Here is a 13,953-nt window from a genome sequence, read left to right as displayed (position 1 = left end):
TTTTCAAAACTTACTTCTGACTGATCCAATGAATTTCTGACAGTTTATTTGCAGAAAATGCATATTAAAGAGACCACCACATGTTTGCATGCATTTAAAGCTATAAAGCCGTGTTTTGGCCACCCCTGTTTTGTTTTCCGTGCTAGGTTCCGTCCCTTCATAATTAGTAATCAAAATTCATCCAAGCGTTTAATGTTCCATCTCTAAATGATGATTAATAGCAAACAATATGGACGTCTGAATCTCATCTGAAAAGAGAAAGGGACATGTTATGTTGGCAAAATAATTGAGCATGTTGCCGGGTAGCGCAAGAGCTTTGTAAAAATGAACACAATTGCGGGGATGAATCCTTGGAGAAAGAATAAATAGTGTATTAGGCAATTGAGGGCTGAGAGCTTGATGCAGGTTAAAATCAATAGAAAGATTTCCCCCAAATTGAGTTTAGAATTTTAATTCAGCACAGAAAACTTGTTCCATAATCAAAGCAAGGTTGCTATATTCCTCTTTAAAAAGATGCTTTACGCTAGGCTAGATGTTCCTGCACTTTTTGTTGGTGCCTGATGGAATTAATAAATGAAATTAATTAATTTAAAAGTGTAATGCCCTGAGTTGGCCAAGACAATGAACCCTAGAGTGGGTTACCACTGTGTCTCTGCATGATTAAGTGTCTGCTTCGTGTCTTCCCATTCAGCCAATGTTGGGGATCAATACTTCACTATTGAGTGAGATTGAATTACCTAATAATTGAATAACCATTCCTTTGCAGAACTGAATCAGAATTACCAGCTCTCAAAGGAGACTGCCCATTTCATCCATTCATGACTCACCGCTGGGCCCTTTTCCCTTCCAGGCTGGCAGCTTACCTGCCTCTGCTGCTGGACTTAACAACAGTTTTCATTTAATGATCGTTCAAAGTTACAACAGCACTGGGAAAAGCGACTTTTGACTGTTTTTCATACATAAGACCATTGCAGCATTCCCATGCTCATGGGAGCAAAATCAGATGCTTGGCAACTGATTCATATTTATGACGGCTGCAGTGTCCTGAGGTCATGTGATCACTTTTTGTCATGTGATGTTTTTACAAGCCAAGTCAATGGGGAAGCCAGATTCACTTAACAGCTATGGCAAGAAAAGTCGTCAAATGGGGCAAAGTTCACTTAACAACTGTTTCACTTAGAAGGTTTGGGCTCAACTGTGGGCATAAGTCGAGGACTACCTGCACAAGTCACATCTGAAACAATAGACAGGTGCAGCGATCCAAATGCACAACTAAATAGGTGACAATTCACTTTAAATTAAAATAAGCCCAAAGTTCATTAGAGGCCTCCATCTTCACTGCCTCCCAACACCATAGTGGTAGAACAGAGAATTTTCCTTAGGAAAGCCTTCTTTCTTTCTTTCTTTCTTTCTTTCTTTCTTTCTTTCTTTCTTTCTTTCTTTCTTTCTTTCTTTCTTTCTTTCTTTCTTTCTTTCTCTTTCCTTCCTTCCTTCCTTCCTTCCTTCCTTCCTTCTTTCCTTTCCTTTCCTTTCCTTTCCTACTTCCCTTCCTCTTCTAGCCCTCTTTCTTTCTTTCTTTCTTTCTTTCTTTCTCTTTCCTTCCCTCCCTCCCTCCCCGTCTCTCTCATTCCTGCACTCCTTCTTCCCCTGTTATCAGGATGACCCAAATGCCAATCAAACAGCAACATTGGGCATAAGACCAGGAGGCAAACAAGATCGCAGTCTGGGAGTTCTGCAGGCCACAGATTTGGCAAACAAGTGGCAGAATAAACAAAGTGAAAGCCCAGGAATCAAATAAAGAGGCAAACTAAAAGAAAGGCAGTCCTGATGTGAAAGAGGCGACCAGAAAAGAGGCAGCAGCTGACGAAACTGGGGGGAGAGGAACCATTTTATCCTTTGCCCTCAGAACTGGCATGAGGGAAAAGCTCTTCCTACCATTTCCCTCAGATGGAAAGTCGGAGGAGAAAAGTCCGGAAATTCACCCCTGTACACCGAAGCAGAACAACAAAGGAACTATAAAGACTTGGGCAGAACAGAAATAGAAACAAACTTTTAAAAAAAAGATAAAAAGACTAATTGAAGTCTATAGAAAAAGAATTACACGCCATGCTTATTTAAATGCTACAGTTGGGACCAGCAACTCCATTGCTATGTGGTCATTGAGCAAAATATCATGTGACCACAGCAAGCTTATAACATTAACTTCCACTGATGGTAAGCAAATCATCAGTGTCAGTGGTGGGATTCAAATTTTTTTACTATCGGTTCTCTGGGTGTGGCTTGGTGGGCGTGGCAGGGGAAGGTTACTGCAAAATCCCATTCCCTCCCCACCCCACTAACCTGCTTTCCAGCTCCGTTCTCCTGTGCAGGGCAACAAAAGAAGATACAGCCGATCAGTTGGGACTCGGGAGGCAGAGAAGAGATGGGGATGGGGCCAGTCAGAGGTGGTATTTTGTGGTTCTCCTAACTACTCAAAATTTCCACTACTGGTTTTCCAGAACTGGTCAGAACCTGCTGAATACCATCTCTGATCAGCGTTGTTAACTGAGTCATCCCATGACTGCAACTTCCAAATTTCCTGTCAGTTTCTCTATTGATTGGGCTTGCCAGAAGGCAGTTGTAAAGTGGTGACTGTGTGAGCATCAAAATACCCGCTGGTTGCAAAGGGCCTGAATTCGATCACACAGTTGTAGGTCATAAGTGCATTGACTGGTCATTCAATTATTTTTTCAGCACTTTGACTGTTAGCTAAACAGGGCAGTTGTTGAGCAACAGTACAGCTCAACTGTAACAGTACATATTGTTATTATTATTTTTTTTTATTTATGTATTAAATTAACATACTGCCCATTCTATCAAGTGATTCTAGGTGGCTTACAACATGATGTAAAGCTGTTCAGTACCACAGACAATACTGCTACCCTTCAAAAAGATCTTGACTATGTATCAGAATGGTCAAACAAATGGCAACTTCAAATCTCAACAAATAAATGCTCTGTCTTACATATTGGCAAAAAAAATCAGAAAATAAAATACAAGCTAAATAGTCAAGACCTTGTTGATGATCCAAGCTCTGTAAAGGACCTTGGAATACTCATCTCTAATGATCTAAGTGCCAGAGCCCATTGTAACTACATAGCCAAAAAGGCATTAAGAGTTGTTAACCTAATCCTACGTAGCTTTTTCTCTGGTAATATCACACCACTAACTAGAGCATACAAAACATTTGCTAGACCAATACTCGAATACAGCTCATCAATCTGGAACCCACATTACATGTCTGATATTAACACAGTTGAGAAAGTCCAGAAATATTTCACAAGAAGAGTTCTCCACTCCTCTTCTCATTGTAGAATACCTTATGCCACCAGACTTGAAATTCTAGACCTAGAAAACTTTGAATTACGCCATCTTCGGTCTGATCTAAGTATGGTATATAAAATCATACATTGCAATGACTTACCTGTCAATGAATACTTCAGCTTCAACCATAACAACACAAGAGCACACAATAGATACAAACTCAAGGTTAACTGCACCAAACTTGATGGCAGGAAATATGACTTCAGCAACAGAGTGGTCAATGTCTGGAATACTCTACCTGACTCTGTGGTTTCTTCCCAAACCCCAAAAACTTTAACCTTAGACTGTCTCCTATTGACCTCACCTCTTTCCTAAGAGGTCTGTAGGGGGTGTGCATAAGCGCACCAGCGTGCCTACCATCGCTGTCCTATTGTTGTTGTTTTTCTTATATGTATCCATTTCATGTGTTCATAACTATGTTTATACTTATACCTATTATCTTGTAAGCGATTGACAAATCAAATCAAATAAATAAAATAAAGATAAAAATGACAATTTAAAACTGTAAGCATACAGGAATTAAGACAACAGACATATAGAACTCAGCCTTAAACAAATCTATTGGAGGCATTGAAGAGAAAGATGTGAAACTATAGTGAAATTGGACTTTAAAAATATCATGTAGGTAAACTGCTTACAAAAAAAAGTTAAAATAGAAAATCTGTTTTTTATTAAGATTAAGATTGTATTAAGATTTATTGCCGCACTAGTTGAAGACATAATTTACCATTCCTGTTTTGTTTGTAAGCTTTCCTTTTGTTAAAAAAAAATTTTTCCAGCCACTGAAGAGAGATACAAAAACCCAATCAATTGTCCAAATGTCCAGTGCTTTGTTTTCTATCGAGGTATTCTACTTATTGGTGGTTCAGAGAAAAAAAACCTACAACAGTCGAGGGGGAAACAAAGCAGAATGAATAGTAACAACAGTTATACCAAACCTGTGCATATGGATTCAAGAAACTTTGGAGATCCCAAAAAGGGAATAATTAGAAAGAGAAAGAGACCAGCAATGATCATTGTTGGATGTGCAGAGAATGAGAGATGGAATCATGGTATCAGAAAACCCAATCACAAGGATAGCCTTAACAAAGGAAAGTTGGCTGTACCAAGTCAGGCCTTAATATCACCAATGTTTCAGGAAAGGGATTTCCCTAATTGCCAGAAGTCAAGCTAGAACTTGGCCTCAGCTTTGTTTCTGGCTTCCCAAACATAATATTTTCCAGATGTGTTGACCAACAGTCCTAATTCCACCCAACTAGCACCTCAACAGGGAGTTCAAACTGCCACATTCCCACCACATACGTGTCTTCCTGGAGAAAAAGAATCACAGGACAGCCATTTTTTTCCAAAAGAGAATTTGTAGAAAGCAAGACCAATTTGCTTTCAACTGAATCCTTCTTGCACCAATTTGCTCTCTCCACCATCAATTTTCTCTGGAGGCTGGTGCCCCCTTGAGGCTTTCCAAATCAATTGAAAACAAATAGAGTGACAAATATTTCCAGATCTCTCAGAGGTGCTTTCCCCCCCACCAAAAGGCAGCTAGACTGTTTGTTTGTTTTTTCTTGAGGAAGAAGAAGAAAACATTTTGTTTCTCATCCAAGAATCTTCATCAGTTCTGATGGCAGGTGATGAAGCTTCTTGGATGGGAACGAAAGAGCATCTTTGAGACAACTATGACCTGAATGATTGAGAATCTCCAGGCATTTCCAGATCTCCCTCTTCTCCCCACCCCCCAATTAATATTCCTCCATCCCCATATTAGTTCTAAGATGGCTGGATATTTAAAGACTTCTGTTGAAATGTTTGGTTTCCTTTTTAAAAGAAAATGTTGAGAAACCACTGATCTTGTTGAGTTCTCCATGAAAAGTATTTGCAATTATTTTGTCGAATGTTAGCATCCTAAGCAGAGTTAAAATCCCTCCATCTCCCCAGATCCTTCATCTTGTTGCTTCTGACTTTTGGATGTGTTAACAGTTGTCCTTCAGACTCTGAGGATGAAGCATCACTAGTACCTTAATCTCCAACTGTCAATAGTTCTGAAGCAAAGTACATTTGTTGTAAGCTCTCCAAATGTCAAAGCAAACCTGTGTTATATGCTTATCCTTTAGTGCTTGGCATTTACTCTTCCCAGCTGAGAAAAGTAGGCAGAGTCCTTGGCTTTGAGTTACTGGGGTGCATTTTAATTATGAATAGCAGGAATGGAGAGGAAGGGGGAAGTGATCAAGAAATGATGCTAATCTCTAGATCCCTTGTTATTTTTCTGTGCTCAAGGGAAAATGAAACCCAAGTTGCATTAAATATGTTAGCACCTTGTTTCATCTGCAATAATATTTGGACCCTGGATGTCTTTGTGGTTTGCACCAGACCTGTGTTTAGACTTTCTTATGAGATCATTGTACTGCACTTAACATTTAATTAGCACTGATGTGATGCATACAGGAAAAAAAATCTCCTAATGCTTTGCACAAAAATCAAATTTCTTCTCTGCCTTTGGTGTAATTATTTGCATGTGAAATAAGAATCTGGGTTTAAATTAATTGGTTAATTTCTCTTTCTCAAACACTTGTCTATTCAAGGTTACCCAAATTTTGTTGCAACCTATGGCCGAGGATATCCTGGATTTGCCCCCAGTTACAGTTATCAATTTCCAGGTATGTGAAACTTTAATGCATATAACGACAAGAGTTAAGTTAAGGGGCCATTCTGAAGTCATCTTCATTGGAAACAAACTCATTTGAATGATGTGACTCTTTAGGGGTAGGTACAGGGGTGGGATTCTACCGGTTCTGTCCGGCTCTGTAGAACCCGTAGCTCTGAAGAGCAGCAGACATAGAACTGGTTCTATGTCTGCTGCTGTTTTGGCCCACCTGCCCGCCTGGGCTCTTACCTGACCTTTATCTCCTGCTTTTTCAACGTCAACTTCTGTACGAGGCACAGCTGCAGTTAAAAAAGCAGGGAAAATGTGCTTTTTCAAACGCTGCTTCCCTGCACGCAGCGCTGCTCAGCTATCCAGGCAGCAAGCTGACGAAGATTTACACACATGCACAGCGTGCAGCACATCGTAAATCACCGAACCAGTAGTTAACCCTGTCAGATCCCACCCCTGGGTAGGTGGGATGTCCCTGCTTAGGACTTTCCTATAAAACTATAATGAGTAAGAAAATATTTTTTTAAAAAAAATGTGTAGTGAGCCCTGTGCATTCTTAGATAAGATACAAAAAGCTTTCTTTCTGATACCATTTTCTATTGCGAACGGAAGAGGAAAATATATCTTGCTTCTTAATTGCTACTGGCTATTTGAAAACAGCATTCTTTTTAAACAACAATGCCAACCACTGGCTCAACGGGAAGCATAGGCCCTCAACATGGTATATTTCCTGCACTGAGTCCATGTGTGCTATTAGGCAACAAACTCTCCAGCACACTTGCAAGAGATCAGACATCAACACAATACTTTCCCCTTATTTATTTCTCCTTCCCTTTGAGTCTGTTTTGTACAGCTGTCAAATCTCCTGCATTTAGTCTCTCTATTCCCTTTAAGTTTACTGTTGGTAGTTTATCACTCGGAGAACTCCTGAGGTTTTGAAGTGTTAGGCTAGCTGGCTCTTAAACATTTCCTCCTGACAATAATGAGCATCCTCTTCTGCTCCAGCTCTGCCATTATCAACAGGCAACCATTGAAACCAAAAGCCCTAAGGAGTTCTTCATATCAGCAACCCCTCAAGCTTAAAAAGGAGATGCCAAGAAGAGTTCAGAGGGTGGCACTTGGATGTGGGTTTTCATCTCACCTTAAGATTCTGGGAAGGCCATGGGGGCCAATTTCAGTTTGGTGGATTTACTGCTTACTAGGACCAATTCCTTTCTGGAAATCACAGCTAGAAAAAGGTGGCAACGTTTTATTAATTAACATTTTAATATGTATCAGATATTAAAGTTGATTCGTACGTACCACTGGCATGAGTTTAAGCCATCTTGTCCTGCAAACTGTAGTTACGAACAAAAGAGATGATTGGGGAAACACCTTGCTCAGGTTATTTAAGAAATCTATGATCTTTGTTTTAAACAAAAATCAAGAAGCTTTCTTTGTAGCAAGACAGAAGATGTGAAGGCAGGCTCTGAAAATTGCTCTTTTTAAATGCCTTTGCAAAGCATTTTATTTAGGTTGGCAGATAATATTAGTTAAGTTCTCTAGTTTAACATAATTATGGGATGCTGTTATTTTATGATGCTGTTTGAAGTGTAAAACACTTAGATGCATATACAATGAGGAATGAAAGAGAGAAAAAAAATGACAGAAAATGATATTGGGATTCAGGGAAATGCCATTTTAAAGATATCAAAATCAGCCTTCCCCAGCCATTGGAGATTATGGGAACTGCATTCTAATGTATTTGGAGGGTGCTAGGTTAGAGAAGATTTGAGTTAAGATTATCCATAGTCTCACATGGTCTCAAATCCCCACATGGAGAAACCAATATACCAGTTTGTCAGGTGAATTCTATAAAATTGAGGATAATGTTTCACAGACTTCTAGTTTATTCTTTCAGAGAAGGCTTTTGCCAGGTTCTGAAAAGTATTCAGCCAACTGAAAGAGAATGGACACCTTCACAAATGTTTTAAGTGTTGCTATCTATCCCTTTCATTCCTTTGCTTGCTGAAACACTGAGAGCTCAATCTGTGACTAGAGACCTGTCTGCTAACAAGTGGCAGTGGGAGGACAGTTTTTAATCTGAAAAAGTGGCACTGAAAGGAGGTATTCATCGCCTCTCCCTTTTGAACGTTTTGGATTCTCGTTTGCTAGTTCTAAAAGTTGACAGATCAGAGAGGCCTTCCCTACCAACCATTAACATAGAGACAGGACTTGATCATTCTTATAGCCTTTTCCTCACCGTCCCATATTGAGTGAACTCTTCTTTCAGTTACCCGGCCCACTTTGATTTAAAAGAGAAAAGGGTGATGTTCTTTGGGGCATCATGTTGTTTTCTGTAGTATGATCAGTGCTTAGAATGGGCACCATCGTCTGAATGTCAGCATTCATATATATATATATACATTTCTAGACATGGACAGGAAATGAGACATATCTGCACTCTGCTAAACCATTTTGGTAATTCAATAATTTGGATAATTCACATTTTTAAGCAGCATGTCCGGGTGCGACTTCAAAAGAAGTCATTGGATTTATTTCTGACCAACCTCCTGGTTTCTCTACAGTAGGATTGGTGGGATGTGTGCAATCAAAGGTCTTCCCCATCCCCAGTTCTTCTTAAAGATTATTAGGAATGCAAATCTGATGCATGAAAAATTAAGTTGAGGGATGCCTTCACAACCTCTTCACTATCCAGTGCTGGTCTAATTTATACAGTATATCCCTATCCAAGACAGGACTGTCATCTCTGTACATTAACTTGTTATTTGTTTATTTAACTGTTTTAGCTCACCTTGGATTGCAGAACTCAAATTGGAGCACAGTCAATAAAAACAATTTCAGCCTTGATGATTCTAAAGATAGGGAGCAGGTTCTATTACCTGGAAAAAATTCACCAATTTTGTTTTGCTTTGGAAATTGCTTTGTCAGTCATTAACCTTCCCAGACAAAGTTTGAATTAGGCATTAGGGGCAAACCTTGCTAACCAGGATGAAACCGAACACATGTAATACATGTGTTTCAACTCTGAATGCTTCTAAAAACAGTCCAGTTTTAAAAAGAAAATGAATGACTATACGTAATCATTTTTGTTTCGTTATTTGTTTTGTTGCAAACTCCTAGATGCTTCTCTCTTGATCTCAGATAGAATCCCACATTGGTTTTGCTGAGAATGAACCATGTTGTGGGACAACTATCAAACAGTGGACAAGAGCAGTTTAACTGGCTTGAACACAGACCTACTTTTCTACCGTACTTACATTTCATGACAAAACTGTGAGATCAAGATTTTCACATTTTCCAAGCAAATTGGGAGGAGGGATTGAATGACTACATTCTCTCAGTCCACTCCAAGTTGGTCCTCAGGGAATTAGAATGAGATGAAAATATGCTCACTGGACCAACTTGGAGTGGACTGAGAGAATGTAGGCAATGTAGTCATGTAGACATCTGAGAATCTCAGCATTGGCCAGCCATAATTTATCTTCGGGGGTATCAGGAGTTTAAAACTAACAAGTTAGACTCCTGCATCCACACAAGCATGGATAACTATCCACCCTATCTAGCACTAGCAAGTTTACATATTTACTTAGATATCAAGATATAAGGTGCAAGAAGCCCTTATCTTACAACTGTAGTTGATCCTAGAATTATGGTCATAATTTGTGCCGGTCATTAAGTGGGTTGTGACATGACCACACTCAATTTTATCACCCTGGTTTGCAGGGATTATTAGGCGAACACAGCTATTGTTAAACAAGCATGTTTTCTTCAATGGGTGTTTTGTGCCAACTGCCCAAAATACAATCACATGACTAAGGGGGCACCGCTCTGAAGTGGTTCTGGGGAGGTCTGTCATAGCTTCAAATGGTCACTAAGCAACTAGTCATTAAGTAAGGGCTACCTGTACTTTGGTCAGATAGACAACATCCTGATCTTAACCAATCCTTGTACGTCTAAGTATAAATAGATGCAACACAGTTGTATTACATTAAAGTTTTGTTGGCTCCATTTGATAACAAATGTACTCAGATCAGTAAGCAGCAGCATGGTTGGAGCTGTTTACTTTTTCTCTTACCAGGATGTGAGAGTTATCTCAAAACTGTTGTATATCTTACACTAGCGGAAGCACAAACAATATCGCTAAGATTCTCTTTGATTTTTCAGGATTGAAACCCTAGCATGCACTAATAAAATCAATATGATTTCCATTGTGTAGTTAATGGTGGTTATAAGCCTCAGCTGGTGGTTTGGTTGCAGTGGAGCATGGATTGTGAAATTGAAGCACTTACTAAAGAAAGGCTGGCCTTCCTATAATCCTGCGAAGGCCAGGTAGAAATTTGTATTTTGTGTCAATTAAAGTGGCCAATCCTTTGCTTGGTTTACACATGCTACTTATTCCTTTCCAGGCAAGATTGGTGGCGAATAAATACTTTGATTAAATAAATAATCTGGGGGGGAGGGGGAGAAGAATCTAGCCAAAAAAAAAAAAATAACAGGGAAGTTTTTAAGCAGTAAAACAACAGCAACAACTAGAAAAGGTTTCAGCAGCAAACAGTGAGATTCTGCCATCATCCCTCTTTTCCTTAGGAGGTGCTGTTTCCACAGAGGTTTTATCTACCACTCCCATGTACTACCACAGATCTCTTTTTCAAGAGCCTTCCCATAATCTGTTCTTCTAGGCCATACCCTTTGGGTTCCTGACCCCTTGTGTGCAGCTGCAAACTTATAAAATAACAATTATACAATTATATATAACATTTCATAGAATAGAATGGAATAGAATAGAATAGAATAGAATAGAATAGAATAGAATAGAATAGAATAGAATAGAATAGAATATTGGCCAAGTGTGATTGGACACACAAGGAATTTGTCTTGGTGTAAATACTCTCAGTATACAAATCTATGATTTGTGGGCCACAAAGAAGTAAAAGAAAATAAAAAAACCAACCTCATAACAGTAAAGCTGCTATTCCAAAATTCAAAATATTATTTTTTTTAAAAAAAATAATGCTTACACCAGCCTCCAAATTTTGCACACTCTTGCTGAAGGACATCTTGGTGCATTTTACAAAACCACTTGCCATGGGAAATGTCCATTTCTAATGCAAAACAGACCAGGAAGAGCGAACAGCCAGCTTAGAGGTGGGGAGAACACCAAAGAGGCTCACTCTCCCTTAGGGTGCCACCCCCCCACTCCCGAATTGATCTTCCACTGAAGCAGGCAGAGGAGGAGCAGAGCTGGAGTAAAACATACAAGATTTTTCTGTCCGTATGGAAGTGGATCTCTGCATATCAGGGGCTTTTCTGATATCTTCAGCCTCTTAGCCAAGAAGAAGGATTTTTTTTGGCCACGAGTCAACTGCAGCGAGGTGCCTTCCAACACTCCAAACTGCTAGCCACAGGGCCCATCTGTTGACAAATGTTAGGACAAAGGAGAATGATGGAAGAAGTGTCTGAATCCGATCCAGCCTTTGATTCGGTCAATCCAAGCCCCGGAGAAGTAAATTGGGGTTACTCAGAAAGAATGATTGCTGGGTTATACTTTTCTATCTATAAACCTAAGCTTGGAATTGATTAGGATGTGGCTTTCCTTAACCCTCATTACTGTGTGTCAGAAGCCTTCATTACAGCACAGGCCTTGTGTCAGTTCCTATTATAGCACAGATGTGTTACATGTCCTAAATATAGTATGATTGTGGGCTAAAATAGGATGGCTCAACCAGATTTCCCCAAGGAAATAATAACCTCCCATATATTAAAATAGTGACATATTCTGCCATTTCATTCCCTTTGCAAAAGGCCTGTTTTTGCTATTGTTTTGAAATTTAAATAGAGGCAGGCTTGGCTAACTCCTTTAGTTCCATAGAGGACATTCCCTTTTCACTCATTTGCTTTGTAAGCAAATAAAATGCCACTTGGCACTGTATGGAAATGTGATATTTACTTCTCTCAGGTGAAACAATACCATGATCCAGCTGTTCCATTATCTGTCTTTTCAATATTTGGGAAGTAGGGACCGTGCTGGTGGGTTTTTTTAAAAAAAAAATGTTTTGTTTTGTTTTAAAAGCTGCTGCCATTTGGGCTTCTTTTATGATTTCCCTCACTAGGCCATGTTTGCTAAACTCTTTGTGAACATCAGCTAGTTGTTGATGTCAAGCTTGGACTTTTCTGGGAGGTACACAGAACCAAACAAATTTTAAAGAAGGGTTCCTTGACTGGTGACTTAGTAGCGCTCTTGGCTGTTGTGACTTGTTGGGAGCCATGGAGAAGATCTTGGAGAAGGCATTCAACAAGCAAAAGGACTGTAGGTACAGAAGAAGCATGCTTTGGCCAAGGGGGTGGGAAAGTATTAGATATTCAGATTGACTGCCCCTGACTCCCTAATGGGCAGACTTAGATGATTCTGTGACTACCACATATCTCAATAAAGTAGAGTTCTTGTGATCCTGTGATACCCATTTCATGAGTTGGTCTAAACACATAGAGTTAGCAAAGCAGGAAACAAGGCTCTGTGCTGTTGTTGTTCATTGCAACTGGTTGGAGCACTTATTCGATTTGGGCTGATCTTAAGCAATACCGAGCAGGGTGGACCAAGCTAATATTGGATAGAGGACGAGGCGTCATATATTTTAAAAATGCTCTTCTCACCCTTATGGGTGGTCTATGTCTTCCTCAGTCTTGGGCCCTTTACCAGAGGCCTGGGAGTTTGAGGGTTCTGTACAGGATCTTAACTGTCCCTAGTGATATATGTATATATGTATGAATGTTTGTGTACATATTGCAGTTCTCTTCATGCCCATATAGTCACTCTTCAGCTTAAGGAAGTTTGTACTTTTTATTTCTACTTTATCATGACCGGTGGTCCAGAGCAGTGGACTTTAATTCTGGGCGTTGAAGTCCACAAGTCTTAAAGTTGCCAAGGTTGGAGAGCCCTGGTCCAGAGTTTCAGCCTTCTGAACAGGGCTGAGTAATGGAACTACATTGCAATTACACAGATAAGGCACAAGGTCCTGATCTGGGCAATAATGTATGTTATGGCTCTTGGCTATTTAAGGAGCAAGCATCCATGTAATCACAGGGATTTAGCTTGGCTCAAGGGAAACTTTATTTCTCATCTGTTCTCTAATCCTTCACACATCTCACTATAAGACAAGAAGGACCTGATACTTATACTTCTATCATCAGATTAAGCTTCAGGACCTAAAAATTAGCAAAACTATGAGATTTTCTATCCTCCCTTCCTGCCATCAGGATTAGCTTATCCGTTAGGCTCAAATAGGTACAGTCCCCGGGGCCCATGAATTTTTTTTCTAATTTTGTTTTTATCAGAATAAAAATGAAATAGAAATTCTTTGTTTTCATGCCTTTTGATAAATATTTATTTCCATAGCCTATTCATAAAAAAGGCAAATAGATATAGAGTTGGAACATCAAATCAAGGATTTTACTTATAATTTTAGGCATAGCTTAAATACTAAAATTTAGTAATTTAGTAATTTTGAAGATATGTAATAAATAGCTTGATTAACTGGAAACAACTGATTATTACAAAATAACACATATATAATTTGCTATTTGTTTCTCTGTAAAAATATAAAAAAGCATTGAAACTCATGAAATATCATTTTAATGCTGTTATTTTTGTGATGGGAGGGGCCCACAAATCCTATAAAAGGCAGTGGCGCTGAAATGATGAACTGAATATTGTGATGTCACAACACAGACTCTGCCCTTTACATACTAGCCAGTAGCATTATGACATAAGCCCACAAGAACCAGCATTTCTATCTCAACACACATTTCCTCACCTGTGTTTGAATGTTTAACCTGTTTTGGCTAATGCTTTGTGGTGGATTGTTTTCACTTATGGCTTCATGGCTTGAAATGTAAATTACATTAAGGACCTTTCTTCCAGAAATTACCTTTTACATGTAAGT

At 39.2% G+C, this 13,953-nt stretch overlaps 1 protein-coding gene across 21 annotated transcripts in view; it reads left to right on the top strand.

Moving 5' to 3' along the window:
* The window catches only part of MSI2 (musashi RNA binding protein 2), a 568,377-nt gene that overhangs the window by 482,248 nt on the left and 72,176 nt on the right, over window positions 1-13,953 (top strand). For 19 of the 21 annotated variants that reach the window (XM_026710316.2, XM_087925665.1, XM_087925606.1 and 16 more), the window contains one exon: window positions 5,940-6,014. The exons of the other annotated variants lie outside the window; for them this stretch is intronic. In XM_026710316.2, coding sequence (XP_026566101.1) covers window positions 5,940-6,014 — 75 coding nt within the window. The remainder of the gene's footprint in view (window positions 1-5,939; window positions 6,015-13,953) is intronic. 21 annotated transcript variants of the gene reach the window in all.

This window comes from Pseudonaja textilis, chromosome 1, assembly GCF_049901715.1.
Source record: "Pseudonaja textilis isolate UNSWEBS1 chromosome 1, rPseTex1.2, whole genome shotgun sequence".
NCBI classification, from domain to species: Eukaryota; Metazoa; Chordata; class Lepidosauria; order Squamata; family Elapidae; genus Pseudonaja; species Pseudonaja textilis.
The sequence above is the reverse complement of the archived record's forward strand: the minus strand, read 5'-3'. Positions and strand labels throughout refer to the sequence as shown.